Source organism: Melanostigma gelatinosum (genome assembly GCF_949748355.1).
Source record: "Melanostigma gelatinosum genome assembly, chromosome: 2".
NCBI classification, from domain to species: Eukaryota; Metazoa; Chordata; class Actinopteri; order Perciformes; family Zoarcidae; genus Melanostigma; species Melanostigma gelatinosum.
The window spans coordinates 26225482-26246454 of NC_136635.1; the positions used below are offsets into that span (position 1 = coordinate 26225482).

Sequence of the window (20973 nt, forward strand, 5' to 3'; positions counted from 1 at the left end):
GCGTCGTCTTACCAGGTTGAACACTGCCAAGATAATGATGACCGTAGTAGTGACGGTGGCCAGAGGGAGGCGCACACACGGCCGCTTTACCACCGCCTCGGACACAGCTGGCAGCCACTGGCACCGCGACAGCTTCTCTGGAAACAGGCGCTGCAGAGGAGAAAGAGAAGTGAGGAGACAAAGACGGAGGAAAGATGGGATCAAACAGGCATGGGGAGCATGTCATGCATCATGTGTGAGCGAGTCACTGCTGGCTATTTCCAGTGAAGGAATCTGTCTGAGGAGAGAAAACACTCCGGCCTGTGAAGGACTGATTGTCAGGTGTCATCGCCCAGGTCAGAAGGTTAGCTATAGAAAGCTATGCTGAATGCACGGGATAGCTTCCATGACATGTTTCCATTCTCTCACAAACTAATTCTGGCTCGGTGACATGTACACCCATCCTTTTCACCCTTGCCTTGAATAACAAAACATTTGCCTATTGTAGTATCTTTGTTTTCCACCTCTGAACCTCTTCCAGCGATGTTGGATATCTTGATCACTTTTCTGCTCTTCTCTCACGACAGAAACACAAACGTCTGTCCAAAATGTCATCACTTCCTCATTTTATTGTGTTCGATGTTCGTGTGAAATTGCATATGAATTCTTGAGTTATGGCCCAAACCGTGTTTTTGTGTCTTTGACCACCATTATCTAAATCAGTTCAACCTCGAGTTCAAGTGGATGTTTGTGGATGTAATGAAATTCCCTGCAGGCATTCCTGAGATATCGCTTTAATGAGGCCGGGAACTGACGTGAGGTCACAGTAATCTTGACCTTTGACCTCCAAATTCAAATCACTCCATCCGGAGATATTGGGTTCATGAGAATGGGTCGGACGGACAACCTAAAAAACACAACGCCTTTGGCAATGGCTGTTTGCAATTAATCATTTCAAATGATTAAAGATGAAAATATATGATGCAATACAACGTTTGAATATTTCAGTGTTTCTCTTTCAACGTTGGCGGTCCAAATAGCGGGGGAGGAAGCAGATGGTGAGCAAAAGTACATCCTTCCTGAGGGCTTGACACTTTTGTATTCATCTTGTGTGGCATTCACACAACACAAATGTAATAATCGTTAAAGAATTTCCCATTTAATTTTCCCTTACAAGCACACGGAAATCGAATTCTTGAAATACCAACTTGGAGCAAAACACTTTTGGGGACTTAAACAAGTGTTGCTGGAGAAATGAATACTTTTTTACACTGACGCTTGACCTGCGTCCAATGGAGGTTGAGAGGTTGCTATAAAAGAGTGACGACAGGTTAGCTGTGAGCCCCCCCCCCCCACAAACCGAAATGCTAACTGGGGCAAACTGAGAGCAGAAACCTGAACTTCAATCACCTGAATATCTAAATGTGAAATGTCAACGTAAGACTTAACACACTGACCTGGAAGTGACCTGCAAAACAGATGGCCAGGGTGAGCAGCAGCACACAGACCAGCACTCCAAACGACATCCCCAACATCTGTCGACTGAGGGAGACGAGAACCAGTGTGAAAAAATCGATCTCCCGCTTCTCCTTTTCCCCGAGTAGTACAATCATCATCTACATCGTGCGTTTCTTCTCCTCTGTTGCACTGCATTATAAAATCTGGTCATACTCACTCCTTTGTGACACACATCTGAACCGAAAAGATGCAGAGGAAGATGAAGGTGGCACAGCCAACATAGTGTTTGAACATCGGCAGGTCCAGGGCTCGGTACTCGGAGGAGGAAAGACAGAATACACCTAAACCTCGAGTTCAGCAACAGAATGCTTGAATGGAAATGATGAAAATGTGGAATCGTGAATGCTTTTGATGATCTTTTTGTAGATTTGTGTTAAACTAACCTGTTTTTCCAGATCCTTCTTTGGAAACCACAGAGCTAAACTGCCGCTCTCTTCAGACTTAGACCACTGCCTGAGAGAGAGGAAGGAAGAGAGAGCTTTAGGTGGGGGTGCATGGGCAATGGTGGAATTATGACAGCATTAGCTTGATAGCAAGATTTGTAATAATAATGTTTACAAATTCATTTGCAAAGATATGTTACCAAGAATTACCAAGTATTTAGGCCCAGCGTTGCTCTGAGCTAAATGCTCATAATGACAATGCTAACATAATGATGTTAAGCAGGCGTAATGTTTACCACGCTCACCATCTTGCTTTGGTGTGTCAGCGCGCCAACATTTCATAGTTAACACTTAACACAAAATACAGCTAAGGCCGCTGGGAATGTCATTAGTTTAGCAGGTATGTGGACATAAACCAAAATACTGGACAGTTTGAAATGTTGACCTGCACCAAATTTAATAATAATCCATCCAATAGCTCTCGAGATATTTCTCTCAAAAAACTAAATGTCAACCTCATGGTTGCGCTGGAGGAAAAGTCATGAAGTCACCGACATCTGTAGGATTCATCATCTGGGATCTATAAATGTGCTAAATTTCCTATAAATCTATTTCATAGTGGTTGAAATATGTCAGTCTACACCAAAGCGGTGGAACGACCAACAAAAAAAAAAGGACAAACCAACACTGCCATCCCTCGAGCCACGAAGTTTCACTTTACAGCATTCGCTCAAACTTGAGAGCCACATTATCTCGGCTCGAGACATTTCTCACATTGGCATGCCTAAATATCATTATTAATGTTTGGTTATTTCCATTCGATCAAAAACCTGCTTTTTCATCAAAGTGCTACCTGCTGGAACATTTCAACCCGGAGAGAAGACTGTAGCAGAGCTTTTTCTCTCCTGTGTGAGTCAGTGCCAATTTAAACTTTAGTCATATTTTTCATGCAATTTGGGTCACATTATTATACCAAATGTACTACATACATAAAATGTGATTTGAAGTGTTTGTAAAAAAAAAATCGGCTTACTTGCTGCTGAGCTCATCTATGGTGGTAGTCATCTCGTTGTGCAGCTCTTCATCAAACTTACTCTTCTGGGATTTGTTTCTGGACCGGAAATGGCAGAGACAATTAGGAAGAGGCAGACGGACAGACACTGAAACACACGCACACGCTGACTGGTACAGATGCTGGGAAACCAGATCAGGTCATGCAGGTTAACTCAGGTCCAGTTTAGCTCTGCTTGGAGGCAACGACGCGGTTAATACCATTCGGAGCATTAGTGAGAAAAGAGAAATATGGGTTGTGCCTGTGAGAGAGTTATGGAGTGTGCCGGATGCAGAATGCTGCGTGTTAGATGATCTCTGTGGGATTCAGCTGGAGTGCGTCTGCCGTGCTTCTGCTTGGAAACCCCTGAATCCATCAGGAAGGAAACACTCACACAGATACACACAAGCCCCCAGCCAGTGATCAGTGTTAATAGGAGCATGTCAGTCCACTAACAGAGGTTACAGGGTTTCTCGTGGCTTCTTGAGATCAAATGTTGCCCTGAGGTAGCAGAGAGAAAAGACCAGCATGGCACCACTGCTCAGGTTAGTGTTAGGACACCAAGGCTCTCCGCCAAGGCAGTAGTTCTCACGCTGTAGGACAGGACACACATTATTGGGACGTGGGCCTCAAAGAATGATTTAAAAAAGGTTGGTGCAAATTATATTTGTTATTTTGGAATTGATGGTTTTATTTCTTTATTAATTGTTGTAATAAACATGTTTGCATCTACTCCACTTCCCCAAAACAAACCAAACAATTAAACAACATTGAAGTTTATGTTGAGAAACTGCATGAAGCATACTGATTTCTGGGTACTAATCTGTAATGTAACGGTAGAAACGTGTACTTATGTACAGTATGTGAAAGCACGCCGTCGAATATTTACATTTTAAACAAGTCGCTCTGAGCGTGCATCCATTTGTCGTTGTTTTTAGGGGTCACAAGCCAAACGGTTGAGAACTACTGCACTGAGGGAACGAGGACCTTGCAGGCCACGAAGGGCCCCACTCACTTATAGCTGCTGAACGGAGGGGTAGGCAAGGAGAACGGCTCTTCTAGAGACTCATCAAAGCTGTCAGGGTTCAACAGTAAAACACAAATTCATCACAACAACAACAACAAAGGGCCACTGATCAAATAAATCTGGAAATCTATCCAAAACAGTTCATAACTACGAGATACCCGCTCACAACTGTTTCTTTTAACCACAGAAAACATTTGGTTGAGATTGAACGGGTGCACCTCAGTTCACCTCAGTTCACTAGCTGCCGCGCCTGTGCTAGTGGAGAGTGAATACATGAATGAAATCAACAAATTTCCGGGATCTCTGTTCTCACAGGGTGGAATGCTTCAGCTTTCAGGCACACACTTATCTTTACTAAATCACATTACTCCAGCCCACTGTTTGTGTAGGTGAGCCCTGCCCACTAACCAGCAGCTACACTTTAGATATGTTTCCGAATGCTTACTGCCTGTGCCGAATCAACCATTGTGAGCTACAACCATAATCATTTTGTCCATGCATTATTCGAAGCCAATGGAAGGGCTCGTTAAAGAGCTCAGCACTCCCACCGCTCCGCAGGAATCACTGCCAAAGCTATGGGGAAATGTTTTATTTGCAGTTTAAAACTACAGTAACTCCTCTCGCACTCTTTGGGAACATATTGTCAAATGATCTTAAGAGTAATTTCACTCCCACTGGGATGTTCATGAATTTGACCGAATTAATAATGGATCAATGAGGGGGAAGGCAGCACACCTCATAAATACAAAAACACAAAACATACTGCCTGCTCACTGTAAATCCCTTTCGATGAGACAATCAACTGGATCTGAAACGCTTACATTTTGGATCACACATCAGGGGCGAAAAGAAAAATCTCACACGTCACAACAATTTGTCAAACGTGACTGTTTCCTCTGATTACCACCACAACAACAGCATTATGCTGACCAGCTGGTGACATCGAGCCATCAACATTTCTCGGCTGTCATGAAAAGCCTTCATCTTATACATTGTGATAATCGTGTGTGTAGCTGAACATTGGCAGTAATGTAATGCCTGAAATATCCGTCTCAGCACTTCTGTATTACATGAGATTGTTAATGATATGATGGAGCGATGAGCCGTTCAGATCCCATGAACAGACGGGAAAGTCCTGGCAGGGAAAGTTGACGGGAAAACACTCGCAGCTATTAAGCAACAGTGTCGTTACACGAGCCGACTCCCATTGTTAATGTGTGCGCACGCACTAGTTCTGTTCCAGTTTAATATATGCAGTTCAAAATAATAATAACAGTCACCTCTCAGTGATCTTGGAGCCGGGGGTTGGTCGTAGAGGGATGTCCTGGAAAAGACAGGGACAATATTGGTTGGAGACCAACCCCACTGAAACAATTTTTGACAAATACTCTCATTCATTTTTATTTTGTAAAGTTCATCATACTGGCCTAAAGCCTTTAAGATCCTACAGCAAGACGATGTATAGGGTAAGTTATTGCCTTAAAAACAACCAACAACAACCATCTGCTTACCTTGCAGCGGGACTTGCCGTTGACAATGGAGTCTGGGGTGAAGCCCTCCCGATTCTGAAGGTGGGCAAAAGGTTTGACGGCCCCCCAAGATTCCAGGTAACGGGTCATACGCACGGACGCCCTCATCTTCAGACCATCATTCACCCGAGGTTTAGGCGCGTTTCGGCTGTTGGATGATGCGTCCTTAGACTTGATACACAAACACACTTCGATTAGCTGAGGCAAGGAAATCAGGGTGAGTATGTTCCTAAACCTTGAAAGTAATTAGGGAGCACGCTGGGATAGCACTACGGCTGTGCAAATTTAAAACTGGATCTGAATCAAGTTTTGTTGGAGTTTTGGCAGAATTTCATCCAGTTCTGCAGGATTGCTTGGAGCTGACATATGGGTCACCTAAATTCGGTTGAAAGTGCACAATGCGTGGAAGAGTTTTACGTCCTAGATCAGGTGAAGAGTGGGGAGAATTGTAGGCAGAGGAATGAAGAAAATGCTTTGCCCAAAAGATCAAAATAGCAATAAAACTAATTATGCAGTAATGTTGTGCAGCTGAAACTGTACTTCCGTCCAGAACCCAAAAAGTCTGAAGTCCAGGAAAAAAGACATTTGCTTGCATGTTGTTGTAAAATGGCATTCGAGCAAACATATTCACCATGATTCATAGCATTTGGAATACAACATGAAATGTTGACACGTAGGGCGCAACGTCATGCGAACAATAATCAAGGACGATGAAGACAAATAGAGAACTTACCCGAGGATCAATGACCAGGTAGGTTTGGACATTGAGCTCTTTTAGGTAGGGGTCCCTGAGGTGGCCGTCGCCGTCTTCCACCTCATACGCCTTGTTTAGGTGCTTCAGAGTCGCCTCTGTGATGTGGACACGTCTGACCAAGGAAAGAAGAGAAAGATTGTAATACATTGCATGGCATATTTAACACTTATGTCCAGTCGATGGGGCTTATTTACTGCAATGACACTATTGTGATTGCTCTCTTTAATCCATTTTAAATGTATAAAAGACTTTCATCTTTTTCAAATGGAACATTTACAATATCTCGTTATGAAAAAACAAACAATTATTGATTATATAAGGTTACGCTAAGGCAAGTAACATGTCAATTGTTATCATGGAATTGTTTTTATGCAATTAATATTATCAGAGTTGTATTGTGTAAGTAACTGTAACTGAACATTAACTTATGCAACTTAGTTGCTAAAGTAAAAGTGATTGTTTTTGCAACTTGGGTTATTATTAAAATAGTCAATAATAATGATGATATTGCATCACATGATCTTCAGTTGGTCCGTGGTAAAACTACTACTCGAAAAAATAATGAAATTCACAAAGTATGATAGATAAATGTGTATGAAGAGTTATTCAACTCATGATGTAAAATGAACACAGCCTACCCTGGAAGGCCTCCTGACTCCATGTGATTGGCCAGTGTGACATCATGCGACCACACGTCAAACTGCCACTTGCGAAGGCCAATGACACCGCAGAGCACGTTGCCCGAGTGCACGCCCACTCTCATGTTGATATCCACTCCTGTGGCCTCCCGTACCTGCCTGGATAGTGTTTCATGGCAAAACAAAAGCTGAACTGTTGTCGAAAGTTGTTTCTGTATGCAGAACACAAGTGTCCTTCAAGGAAATCACAATGAAGTCTCCAGCCCTTTTCCATACGGGTCCATGTGAAGCCATGTTGTATGTCTCTGTGTGTCAATAGTCCTGTTTAAAAACAGCATTCACTGGAGCAGAGTCAACATTCACTCAGGCATTCCTTCTGGTGTAATGCGCTCTTTAAAATGCCATGTCACTTCGAACTTGTGCAATTCTAAGCATTGCTGTACAATAAGAAAATTGTGTTTCTCTAAACTCGAGACATAACCACTGAGAATGCCTCACCTTACAGTCCACCATTATACACCACAATATTTTGTTCCTCAAATAGCTTTTTAAGACACTTCATGAACATAATTCATCTAAAAATGAATTGTTTTTATCGCATCTCTTTTAAGAGTTAAATCGAGAGACACAATGTGTTTCAATCAGGGTCGAGGGTGATGGTTGACACTCACTTGATGGCTTCACACATGTCCAGGCCCATCTTGACGCAGTTCTTTGCATGTTTCGGCAGAGAGACAGGCAGCCCTGACACACAATAGTAGCAGTCTCCAAGGATCTTGATTCTCATGCATTCGTTTTCCTATAAGGAATGACAATGAGAAGAAGAGCAACATGGTTATTTGCCTGGTAAGTATTCTAAAAAGCAAATACTCAACTAAAGTTGCCTGGTTGCATAAACTGTGCAGATATACCGGATATGAGGGTACACATGCCAACACATGGGAGTCAATCAATACAACCACAGTGTTGTACTACTGCCGTTTAAGTGGCTTGGTTGTGGCTTGAGCCAGTATGAGGTATCGCAGAAATCTCCCTGTCAGGAACATCACTACTCTAATCTTTACATTATTACAGCTGCAATCTATTTTAAGAGGTAAACTGTCAACTGCTAGTTAACCTACGAGTTCAGTGTCATTCTAAATAAGGACATGAAGAAATCCTGAACGATGACTCACCTTGGCAATTTGGTCAAACTTTCCAAACAACTCATTGAGCATAATAACGAGCTCTTTGGGAGAACAGTCACTGGCCAATCGGGTGAACCCCACAATGTCAGCATATAGAATACTGAAAGAAGGAAATAATACGATGAGAGTTGAACACACAAAGGACACTCGCATAAAAAGAGAGAACAGATGTCTGAAAAAAAGATTGTTATCATTGACGATATACAGACTACTTATTTTACTAACGGAACAATTCTTACATTTCCGCACACTAAAATGAAATACTTTAACGATTTAATAGTTATAGAATCTAGAAAAAACAACGGTGACAACAGCATCCTTCAAAGTCCACATCCATGAAGAAGAGACCTGCCAGCGACCAGTGTGCTTTACATCGGTGCACACAATGGAGAACTGGTGAACACCATTCATGGAACTTCTGTCTATCTGTAAGGATACAGATAGACCAACCCTGGTTTTTCAATCTGACACCACCTGATGCACTGTTAGCAGTCAACCGGTCTGGAATGCATTGACGTTTGTGTCCTCCAAAATCTGGGCCTGATTGTCTCTGCACAGCGTTGTCGGCCCATGATGACCATTTTGGCTCCTCAGTTGAGATGTAGGATTTCAGGCAACAAAAAAAAAAGAGCCGCTGACTATCCTCCCATTAACCTCTAGTAGACCCGATCAGTGACTCATTAAAAAGCCTTTCTGGTTCAATGCTGAATCATAGCATGGTCACCATTACAAGCTGCCTATCAGAGGACCACAGAGGGGCGCCGTTATCTCATCTGACCTCTGAAAGACCCCCCGACACCACCAGCTGGAAGTTCAGCAAAAGCCCAACCTCACACAGAGCACCTAAACCTGCCTGCCTGCCTGCCTGACCACAGTGGGAACAGAGATTCTCACAATTGCAACTTAAGCCTCAGTGAACGCCATGATCATCTCAGGAGATGTCAGCAACGCTGTGCACGCAAATTACAGCATGATGGGAAATGACTTTGAGATGAGGAATATTCGAAAAAAACAAACTACAACAAATAGCTATTGATCTGTGTGTGATCCAATTACCCACAGAGCACTACATGTAGGCTGTTTGTTTTACTTGTGATGACCACGTCCAGCCAGGGCTGATTACCGTCACCGGCTGGTTAAAACTGGGCAGCCTGGGGGAAGCGTGGTAACTCACTGGGTAGCGCGACCTCAACAGCCCGGGTTCGCGTCTGGCACGGGGCCCTTTGCTGCATATCTCTCTCTCTCTCTCCTTTCCTCTCACTCAAAAGAAACAGAACAATCGCCTGTCTGGTGACCAGCAGAGGGACACAGATCCTGCACCTGTTTCACTGCCTGACCGAAAAACAGCCAGGTGCTTCATGAGACAAGACAGTACAGCTACAGACTGGTCTGACTGGGGTAATTATAGGGATAGGTCAGGGTTGCCATCATTCAACACCTTCTTACTATACGAACATACCGTAGTAGCAATCATGCTTGCTGTCTTCACAATGACCTCTTGATTGTCAAGAGACCAAAAGTCGAGTGTCCAAACTTTCTCAGCCCAGTCATTTGGTGTACGTGTTGCCATCTGTGTTGCCATTTCAGTTTCATGTTATTCCAGTATTAGATATATCAATTAAACTGATTAGAATAGGAAGTGCTCTTTAAAATCAAAGTGTCAGTGCTGAGAAAAAAACCAAACATTTTCTTCTTACAAAAACGAATGAAGCTAAAGAAGCTTTCTTACAGTGTATTCATTTTCCTCTGAAGAAACACTAGAATCAAAGTCTCTTATTGAGCTAAGGCAGAGGCTGTATCTTGCCTACATTTATCGGAAAAAAAAGAAAAGAAAGCTGGCGAGCCATCTGCCAAAATTCAGTTAAGCTGACCCAATATCTGTCAGCACTTGCTAAATTAATAAAACCCTTAAAACCCGTAAAACAAAGCTGTAACTGGGTCACTGCTCTGAAAACAGACATTATAATCTCCATCTGGTGGTCAGAGAAATCTGTTTTCTGCTTTTTGCACCTCATCATTGCTTTATGAAGTGATGTGCATGAGCGTCAGAAAACGACTGAGGATTTATTAAATTACGAATACAGATGAAGAAGACAGCTAGGGAAATTAAATATGTTCGGCCTATATTTATAGTTTGGAAATATCAAAGTACAGCAAGCTTTAAAAAAAAAAATCCAAGTTCAAAAAGACAAGACTAATTTCTTTCCCTTTTTATAAGTTGCTGTTTAAAATACAGATTTTTCCCAATTCTGTCACAACCTGTCTGAAGTTACATTTTCACAAAATTAGTATCCGATTCTAGTCCGACTCTCCTGATCAATAAGTCAGGTCTTTAACCCATGCATGGTTTGACTGGTAAAATAAGGCTCCCATGATGAGGTGATCCTTAATAACAAGTGCTATTTAATGATCAATAAATCCAAACATCTATGGCTTTCTATGTCTTTGAAGGTGGTTTGTGGTTGTACCTGACATTCTCGTGCCTCTTGACATAAAGACTGTGGAAGTTGTTGTCTTTGACCAGTCGCTGTTGTTCTTCTTTGTCTTTACAGTCTTGCAAGCGCTCCATGATTGCAAGCTTCATCTTCATGGAGATGTAGACTGGCAGCACAGACTGCAGCAGGTTCTCCTGCAAACACACACACACTCAAAATGAGTTACATGACTGCAATTTGGGGCGTGCCAGGTTTATTTGACTGTCACACTCAATGTACAGTGATGAGAAAAAAAGACCTGGGAACAGCCACGAAACACACACACAAACATAATTACAAGCACACAAGCTCAGACCCACTACATCAACATCACACTCTTCAATATCCAGCGGTGAACTTTTGTCTCACCAAGCACACACCGTTCACCTGACAAGTGAACAATAAGTTGTTTTTCATATTATTTCACCTGTGCCAGTGTCTTCTTCTGTGGCACTATTGTAGGTATACCTCAGAACTAGCACCAGTATGTACCGGTGGGGGCTCTATTGGAGCTTCAGTACTGTCCCCACACCGTTAAGCTTGTAAGTGGTATTTCGAGCAGGGGTGGTTTATGAAGGAACCAGCATGTTCCTACAGGTTTAAATGCAGTGATACCGAAGACATTCAAACACTATATCACCGCGCTGCCATGACAGTCAAATGATGGTAAGTAGTGGTTATGTTTGGTGGTTAAGTCTCCAGGGACTGAATGTAAGTCAATGTAATACCCACAAGTCATGAAAACACAACTGTGTGTGTGTTGATGTGTTTATGTGTGGATGATTATGCCTGATCAAAAGTTGATATTTTGTTTATGAACTGTGCTTGAAGATGAAATATGTATTTCTCATTTAAACTGATATTCAAGCATGAAACCCGGTGAGTGATAGTTATGCACTTAGCCAATACAATCTGTATTTTACAAAAACATTTTTTACAAAGCTTTCCTTAATGCTGGCTCGAGGTAGGATGAGGAAGTTATGAATGTAATGAATGTCCAATTCATTACAGTTATTTTCAAAAGGGATTTAGACATGGGCTTCAGCCGGGCCACCTAAGGACATTCACATTCTTGTTTTGAAGTGCTCAGTTGTCTCTCTGTATACTCCAGGTCACGGTCTTGTCTTCTAATTTACTAGAAATAACTCACGAAGAATCTCCTGCATTTCCCGATTCATGGATCCTTCCGTTTGCTTTTGCTAGTCAATAGCTACACCACTTTTTTTACAATTACTTTAATTACTTATGTATAGAACATATCTTAAATATGGAAACAAGAATGTGTCGTCACTTAATGCAGTGACATACATTCACTTTGATTCATGGGAAAGCAGTAGGTAGAAACATTTACACCTCCCGCTGAAGTGAATGTGGGAACACAATGAGAGTTCCTCATTGGTTCCCCATTTGGAACGGTGTTGGATCTTAGCCCACCATGATATTATGTCCCTGTTCTCTTTGGCTAACTTTGTGCACCAGGCTCCCTTTGTTTCAGCCCCGATTGAAATACAACAGGAGTTTTCAAATGTTAACGATTGTATCATTCCTTCTTGTCCTGCAAGGCAACACAGCAGCTTCCCTGTCTCGCACTAAGCAACAGTCATAACGAATGAGTGTTTTAAAAATGTCTCTGAAGTCAAAGCAAGTCAGCGCAGATGCAGCTAATTTAAAAGGCATCACAGGGAATTTGTGAAGGATTTGTTAGTCGCAATGAAAACATCCATGGGGGAGTCAACGTGAGGCCAGCCAAAGGCAAAGCTTAAAGATGGAATCAAATTAGAAGAGGATGGCCATAACAATCACTGACTCGCTATGTTCAACATTTGTCTGTGATGTTTGTCTCCATTGAGTGAGGTTACAGATGATGCAGGAAAATAAAAAGGTATTCAAATGCTCAGCTTAGAATATACAGTACGCTAATGGAATGGTGGTATGAAAACCTATTTTCGTCATAAAGAAATACTGCATTTCCTTTTTCTCTTTACAATATTCTAGAATGGACAATGGATAATTACTTCAGAGTTTGTATGGATGTAGTGTGGGCCCAATTCAACCAAATGTGTGTGGTGGGAGGCGCCCACTCATCCTAAGGCCATACAGACTGTAATTCATTTCACCATTTACATTTTTCCTGATTTTTATTACATGTCTTAGGCAGAGAGTAGTGATTTATTGTTTATAGGTTTCTTCTATACGTTTAGTGTCAATGTACCTTCTGTTTCTTGATGCATGTGTTGGTCATTGCTGCTTTACCTTTGTTAACGAGGTACTACGTGGACTGTTGCGGTAGAAGTTGTTTGTTTTACACAAATGCAAAAGATGATTATTATATTTAAGACACTTACACTAACATAGTGAGCCAAACTTTGAAAGGCTTTGGTTACATACTGCAGGCCTTCATGTTTAATGGTCATTTCTCCAATGTAGCTATTCTTTGTGCGACTTGTTATAAACTAAGCTTCGCCAGCCAGTGTGTTTCACAAACCTGTTGTCTTTTTTCTATCTCCAGCTTCATCCGCATGCTCAGGCACCTCAAGGTGTCTTGAAAGGTCTGCCTCAGGGTTTTCTCCATCAGGACCTTGTGGAAGGCTCCCACCACACTGCCACACACAAACACCACTGCATTGGACAGCAGCTACAGAAACGAGACAAGGCAGCAGGCGTTAGAGTGCAAATGGAAACACACGCATGATGTTGTACACCTGTGGGTGGCATTTACTTTGCTAGCGGCTTTACTTTAGAATTTTGTTTATTTTATTGAATCTGACCCTGGCCAAAAGTTATATTATGTCTAAATTCTGCTAATATTTTTGGTTAAACTGTATGATAAAGCATCGTTGCACACAAACCCTGAACTGCAGCTTCATCAGGGAGATAACATTGACCTTATAACCATTCTGGGTTTAAGTCTTCAACATACGTCTGCATACTGATACATAAACATGACAGAAACAGCATAATGGCATAGTTTTGATTCAACAGTTTTTACCTGGTTGGCAAGGTTAGGATTAAGGGAAGGATTGGGGTTATCGTCGTAAATGGTGAGGCGCACTGTGAGGACTATGATGTGGGACAGTGAGGAGATGAAGCTCAGCACCACAGCGTACCACAACTGGAACGGCAGCATGGTGTACACGGTGAAGATGATGAAGAGGAAGAAAGGCACCTGGAAACATAAAAGGCTCCATTATTTTCAAGAAGCCACAATTAAAACAAATTTCTACCAATCAACTTCATTCACTCGCTTCGAGTCGTCTGGTGCCTTAAAAGTGTCGTTACACACATCTCACAAAACGTGGAGAGAAAAATGAAAGAAGCCTGGATTTTTGGGGCGGTGAGGTTACCTGGTCCCAAGGCAGGATGATGGGGCCGCTGAAGATGAAGGTGTAGCCCATGGTGAGGTGTGTTGCCCATACGATCAGGCCCAGCAGACGCCTCCATCGCTGCGAGAGCATCTCTGTGCACACCAGCACAAACACGGCCAGAAACACACACAGGCTGCCGCTCACCACGCTCACAAAGGCACAGTGATCCTTTGCGCTCTGCTCCAGCAGCAAGGGGGGAGGAGGGGGGAAATAAAGACACATTTTACTACAGTAATATCAGTAGTATTGTAGTTTTTAAGACAACATTAGGAAACTTGCAGAGGGACTTTTTCACGGCCTGAAAAAGTTTGCAGAATATTTAAATTTGAGAGAGAGAGAGCGAGAGAGCGAGAGAGCAAGAGAGCAAGAGAGCGAGAGCGAGAGCGAGACGCACAAAGTCAGTGTTAATAGACGTCTGCTCAGAGAAGGCCATCTCTGCATTGTATGGTGAGCTTTCTGGTTACCATGGCAGCGTTGGAAAAGGCTAGATCGTTTTGTAGGCGGATCAAAACAAAAAAAGGAACAATTATTCCATATGAGTAGATATATCTAGAATGTTCAAAGCATGGCACTACAAGCACTAAAAAAGCCACATGAAAGTAGTATTTGCGTACTTTTCATTCGCATTCATGACATTATTTTATATGATATAGCACTCTCTGTATTTATGTCTGCGGTATCAGCAGGTTCTTACTCATCGACAGATTTATTGATAAACAATATTTTCAGTGTGCGGTGCACAGTATGGCCATCATTTCTTCACACTAAATGAGCAAATGCTCCTGCTGTTCCTGCCACTATGTCGTGCAAATTCCTCACAGCTTCACACACTGCATTTCTGTTAACAGTGAGGAATGCATCAACTACGAGACCATCAATTAAAGACAACAAAGGAAACGGTCCAAGCCGCAGTGGCTAAAATATGACAAAAAAAAAAAAACAAGAGCCATGTATGGAGGACACTGCAGTTTATAATGAAACACACTCCACAAGCACAGCGCTTAGAATCAATTTCAAGAACCCAAACAACAATACGAATCCTCCATCCAATCACGGGCTGACACTGGTGCCACAAGTGGCACTTGAAACGTCGGCTCAGCCAGTTTTGCTCTCAGCGCTGCTCTTCATGCGATGTCGATTGGAGAAGAGTTACATAAGTTGACAGTGACCTTTTGACCCCCCCCCCCCCCCAACAGACACCCTGCCCCCCCCTTTGCATTTAACGACAGTGTTATGCAAGCTCCATCGCAGCATTCTCTCTGAACTGTTCTGTACCCCTGGCAACTGTGTGTGCGGGAAGACGGCGAAGAAGAGGGAGGAGAAAGGGAATAGAGGGATGAGTGATGGTATGTCCAGTGACGGATGAGGTGGTTAGTTTAGTGAATTTTAAACATTTAGTATCACAATTTACAATCTAGGAGTAACGAAAAGAAATGAGACAATTGCGGGACAGACAACTGTGCGTTTGTGTCTGTATGAGCAAGAGACTAAATCAATGAGGGAGTATACTTGTACCGGTATATGAGGGAGGTAGCCATTTCAAAAGGAAAGGAAGATCTTTCGTACAATGAGGAGAGAAAGGGAGTGTGCAGGGAGAGTCAGCAGCTACACAATAGAGGGAAGGTTACGACGCTTTTTCCAACTAGGGAAAGTCATTTATTCTCCGGTGACAGAATCTGTCAGTTCACGATATGAACCGCTGGACTGACTGAATGCTATGCTACCTGCCATCATGCCAACATCAGCAGCATGTTGCCGATCCGCCAGAGTCAATATAACCTGCGTTTTCCTGTCAGAATCGCAATTACAGTCTCTACCCTTTGACAGCTACATTGTTTTAACCACCGTGTTATGCCCGAGTCCTCTCTTGGTCCATTTTCTTCTACTGTGGAGAAAGACAAGTATCACCAGCATTATCAAACATGCACCTGGATTTGTTTAATAGATGCATTTCCAACCTGTCCCCCTTTCTAATCTTAGAGGAAGCAACTGAAATACGCCGCCTCTATTTTCGTGTCTATTTCAGCGATGTCCTCCTTCACATTCAAACAGTTACACAATCACTCACTCATTCACGCTTCTAGGCAGCTGCACGGGTAGTGAAGGGGAGTCGAGTGCATTATTTAAGTAGTTGTTGAGGGAGAGGAGTGTTTTTCATTTGTCACATTTTCACAGCCAACCTGGAGATTCAAACTGACCATCCAGTCACATCGTGCTTCTCTAAACATGAGGCAAATGCTGCTGTCCTAATGTGCCACATTAGTCCCCATACACTCCTCCCTCCACCGTCAAAGCAATATGAAAATGCTGTCGGGCTGTGAATCTCTGAAATAATTCTCAATGCATCTTAATACTTGATTTCCATAATCTTTCCTAATGAAACAAATATTAGAAGCACCTCTTAATATCATGCAGGCCAGTACAACACCAACACTAACTATGACCTTAATTCTAAAACATATAATTAAATTAACACCTCCACATATAGAGCTGAAGTGACACCGGAGCTTCTGGGTCCTGGTGCAGAATTAAGGACACCTCATTCAAAACCCCATTGACATTTGTAACGACCCTGATAACTAAAAATACAGCCTGTAACAGCCTTTATCAACATGGGGCTCTGTACATATGCTGAGATGAGGTTGGTTTTTAATCGAACATTGTTGTTTATTCAATAAATCTGTGTTTTATGAGCCTTTAACAAACACCATTTCCCATACGCCCGAGACGTTCGGCTCGACAGAAGGGTCCATCAGTGAGTCAAAGGGTTGCGGCTAGCTCAGACATGTCTAACAGCAGCAGGACGGAGAGGAGGTTTTTAGACAGCAGAAAGTACAACTATAAAATTAGAGAGAAAGGAATCACGTCACTGCCCGCGCTAGTCTTTTAATGGGAGCTGTAATACTTTCTGTTCTCGCACAGTAAAAGTTGTGTAACTTTGTTAAAACCACAACGTTTTCAATATAAACTTTAGTGGATGCAGATTTGTCTCAGAACCCCAGCAACACGCCTCCCTTTTCAGAAAAGACTGATGAAAAACAGGTTAAACGAGAGACTTCACTGAGTTACAGAAGCTAGTGTTAAAGAGGCTAGCCCAGCCCGGGCATCATACAAGGAGCCAACAGTTGTATTGGATTGCATTAGAGTGCGGTCAACTGGGGTATCTAAAAAGTGGCCACCGAGTGTACAATAGATAGATACAGTATCTCTAGAGGACATGTCATAGCAGGAAAAGTACAGGTGCGTTTTTAATTTAGTCGAGGCAGTTCCAGGGTCCTGATCAGGTCTTGACTTACTTACTTAAATCATGGATCAGAGCCATCTAATCGTTACACCCGTCTGTCCTGCTATGACAAGTTAAAATGTCTGGTGGAAGAAAGGCCTATTGAACTCAGTAATATGACATCTGTACAAAAGAAATGCAACATACCATGAGAGAGGAAAACAGTGACCTGGGTTCTACTGGCACTACCAGGGCTGGTGTGTCACAAATTATGAATTGATTTGGATGGAGCTAAATCACTCCATGAAGCCAATTTTGTCACTAGTTTCATAACTTACCAGCTATAGTACTCTACACTACAGTCAACCTTTAAATCATTCCACAATAAGAAGCATTGTGTTTAAAACACAGAAGCACAACAGTGAAGTGTCGTGAATTCAGAACTGACTGAATTGACCAGGTTGTTCAGACTGTTGACTGTAACAAATGGCAACACCTTGACTTGCACCAACTATCGTCTTGTTGTGCCATTGCTCCAACCCTTGCACCATGTGTACTGCAAGCGGCCAAAAACACTATGAAAACCGGCAACTCCCTGGCATTGCTGGGGGATGCAACCATGTCATGGCAGGTGTATCGCTCAGGACCACTGTTGTGCATGAACACGGTTGGCAAACTGAACGTATCCGTTTGCAATCAAAGCGCAATCAAAAGGAGCAGAGACAGACGTCATCAACTGTCTAATCTATATTGGCCTCCAATGTCTCTAAAGTCTTGAAGGGAGTGTTGGTTGCGAGCTCGTAGGTGGGGGCTCACGCTCGTAACAGCACTGCACCCACGGGGACCGCACTAGTTCAATTGTGAACGGCGAACATGAACTAGTTCTATTTAATCTGTGTGAACTGAACATTGAGCTAGCTCTTGTGAAGTCAGAACTTGCACAACACTGTTCAGGACCAGAGGAAGTGAGGTGTCGAGTGTGAATAGTGCGCCGCTAGTATGATCAATAACTTAAAACACTCCATGATATTAAACACTCTACGTCACCAGTGTGAAATCTGCAAACAGAGCAAACATTTTTCTTTCAGTTTTGAACAAACATATGGATGTGAATACTCACCAGTTGGAGGGCAAAGAAGAGGATGAGGAGGATTCCACAGGAGAGCATGGAGAGGCCCAGCAGGAGCACCAGCGGCTGATACTGGCTGATGCAAGAGAATTTGCGGTACAGCGCCTCATTTTTCAGCTCCCGGTCGTTCAACAGGTACTTCCCCTTGGCTGGCATGGCTCACACTTCTTACAGAGGCATATCAGGTGTTAACACGGAGCCCGAGAGAGCAGGAGAGTGTGTGAGCCTGAAGTTGCTTGAGAAGGAGTCCACAGTTCTAGATCTGTTGAGGGGCCCCCTTTGCTAGCTCATGACACTCAAGTGAAACTTGTGTTTTTCCTTCGACGTGGCATCTTGAATGTTGTTGCTTCGTTGCCGCTCTCTTTACTAGTCGTCCTCTCCGTCTCTCCCCTTCGTTGGTCCCTTTGTGTCTTCTATCCTCTGTCTGGTGTTGGCAGGCAGACCTGCTTCATCCTTTGCCAGCTACTGTGCTGCTCCCTGCACTGGGTCGGAGTAATAAGCCTGGGGCTGGGAGATACGGAGGAGGAGGAGAGTTTAAGAAAGGGGAGGAGAGGGATAAGGAGGAAGAGCAGGAGGAAATCAGGAGCTGGTGAGGGCAGCAACAAAGGTCATCAGCGATCCCACCAGGTTTCGGGATGTAATGGAGCGTTGAGGTTGGCAGCGTCACTCCTTAGAGGCAGATGGAAGGAGAGGAGGGGAGGGAAGAGAAAATCATTTTACCAAAGGTTCGGTAGCGCACACACATTTGTTTTTTATCTGAAAAGAAACCTGGCTATAACTTATGAAAAGGGCAGGCTGTAATCAAGCACTACGTGTGACTCACTGGGAATATTGTGAGAGTGAGACATAAATATTGGGATCCCTCGATGAGCACATGCTTATTCATACCTAAACTCTCCAATTTCCACATCCCAGAAAGCCCCGTCTCTGTTTCCCCCAGGGTCCCGGCTCGGTTTGGCCAGAACATTCATAGAAAGCAGCCGTAATGATGAGACGCACTGCTAATGAGAGCAGTTGCTTTGGAGCCATTCGCCGAACAATACAACGTTGCGGAATGAACTTCCATACAGCCACAAACAACTTTATTCTCCGCCAGCTGAACTCACAAACAAGAGAGATCCGCAGCCAAGACGACGGCAATAAAAGGAGACGATAGACACGCAAACCAAAGAGAAGTGGACTTGTGGCTTAGCGGCTGGAAACATGAAATCCATAACTGTTCATCTGCATCATTGACAGATAATTAAATTGAAGGATGATCAATTTCCCATTCACAACAATCTAATCTGCGGTGACACTAATGCATGCAACATGTACCATTTATCCTCTTTCTACCTAAGAACAATACGTTAATTACGCATTAATACTACAGTGTCTGGGAGAGGAAACCAGGCAGGCTTTGACAAAACAAACAATGTGATTATTTCTTCAAACAATGGAGCTGCAAGGAGACCTGATAATCACAACATGCGGTCAGTAGACACCACAGAGACAGGGGCAAGTCTCTGTGGTGAGTCCTCCTGTGATTCCTCTGAAATTGCTGAGATTCTTAAATCTGTTCACATATACAGCTCAAAAACTAGAGAGGGCTGACTTTGCATGTGACTATCCGGCTCACGATAATGGGAGCTTCATATATTCATTTGGGTGAAGGAGGAGGAGGAGGAGGAGACACTGGCTTGAAGCTCAACAGAAACAACATGAACTTTGCATCGCTGTCGATAGAAACCTCATTTCCTCCAGTTGCTAATATCGCTGTCCCAGTGTGTGTAAGGCACTGCTTCATGTTTGTCCCTCACATAGCAACTGTGACAGATGCTGTGCGCCATAAAAAGAGAAAAGCAGAGCAGAAAAGGGCAAGACGTACACACACACACACACACACGCGTGTTGTGTTTTGTGTGGGGAAAAGTCAGCCGCAACGCTTCCATCTTATAGAGATAAAATGCACAGTAAGCGGTGACATGAGTTTACGACCAGTTTTAACTTTCCCTTTCAATGCCGACTCTGCTGGACAGAACAGCATCCAGCTGGCTCTCCCCAGCCTCCGATAATACGCCACCGGCAGTCTGAGGGCAGTAAAAGCAGGAGGGAGAGCAGGGAGGTGAGGGATCGCGTCGTCCTCTTGCATCAATAAGAACCAGCTGGCCCGTAAGAAGGGAACCCTGAGTGGATGTTTACTGGCGTTTACACTGAGAGAATCATTTACCACATACCTACTAAATGCCAGGTGTAGCTCTTAAACCTGCGAACGACTGTATGCAGCGGCGATGTCACTATAACATGTCATCACAATTGGAAGACAAAGCAGGAATAAATACGTCCGCCGTTTATAGGCTGCATTTTATGACCACATGCATGGGAATGCAGGTAAAAACATTTTACTTGAACAGCACAAGCAATAAAATGATCAAGTTCAAAGCGAAGACATTCAGTGACATCAATCTTAGGCACACGAAGCAGTTAACACCACAACGGAGACAGTCCAGACTATATGTATCTGACAGGGACCGACAGCACACCTTCAAGGAAAGTACTTTTCAATGGACCACAGGATGTGCTTTTGTCTTCCATCTGACCAATCTACCTTTCTTCTTAGAAGAAGTAAAAAAGGAACCATCAGCTGTTTCTTTCAGTGTGATGGATCTCGTGTAGGTCATTTTTCCTTTAATCCACAAACAAATACCAAGAATTTGATTGTTTCTTTGAAAGTGTC

The 20973-nt window shown here is 43.2% G+C and overlaps 1 protein-coding gene across 3 annotated transcripts in view; it reads right to left on the reverse strand.

The window, feature by feature from the left end:
• The window catches only part of adcy7 (adenylate cyclase 7), a 45686-nt gene that overhangs the window by 5647 nt on the left and 19066 nt on the right, over positions 1-20973 (reverse strand). For 2 of the 3 annotated variants that reach the window (XM_079291285.1, XM_079291284.1), the window contains exons 2-18: positions 18249-18926; positions 13885-14082; positions 13530-13706; positions 13026-13175; positions 10535-10695; positions 8055-8166; positions 7551-7678; positions 6880-7038; positions 6221-6353; positions 5470-5658; positions 5239-5282; positions 3947-4006; positions 2914-2991; positions 1881-1950; positions 1655-1752; positions 1437-1521; positions 13-150 (exon numbers count right to left, since the gene is read on the reverse strand). In XM_079291285.1, coding sequence (XP_079147411.1) covers positions 13-150; positions 1437-1521; positions 1655-1752; positions 1881-1950; positions 2914-2991; positions 3947-4006; positions 5239-5282; positions 5470-5658; positions 6221-6353; positions 6880-7038; positions 7551-7678; positions 8055-8166; positions 10535-10695; positions 13026-13175; positions 13530-13706; positions 13885-14082; positions 18249-18413 — 2145 coding nt within the window. In that variant the 5' untranslated portion in view covers positions 18414-18926. The remainder of the gene's footprint in view (positions 1-12; positions 151-1436; positions 1522-1654; positions 1753-1880; positions 1951-2913; positions 2992-3946; positions 4007-5238; positions 5283-5469; positions 5659-6220; positions 6354-6879; positions 7039-7550; positions 7679-8054; positions 8167-10534; positions 10696-13025; positions 13176-13529; positions 13707-13884; positions 14083-18248; positions 18927-20973) is intronic. The other variant, XM_079291286.1, reaches the window with a different exon arrangement.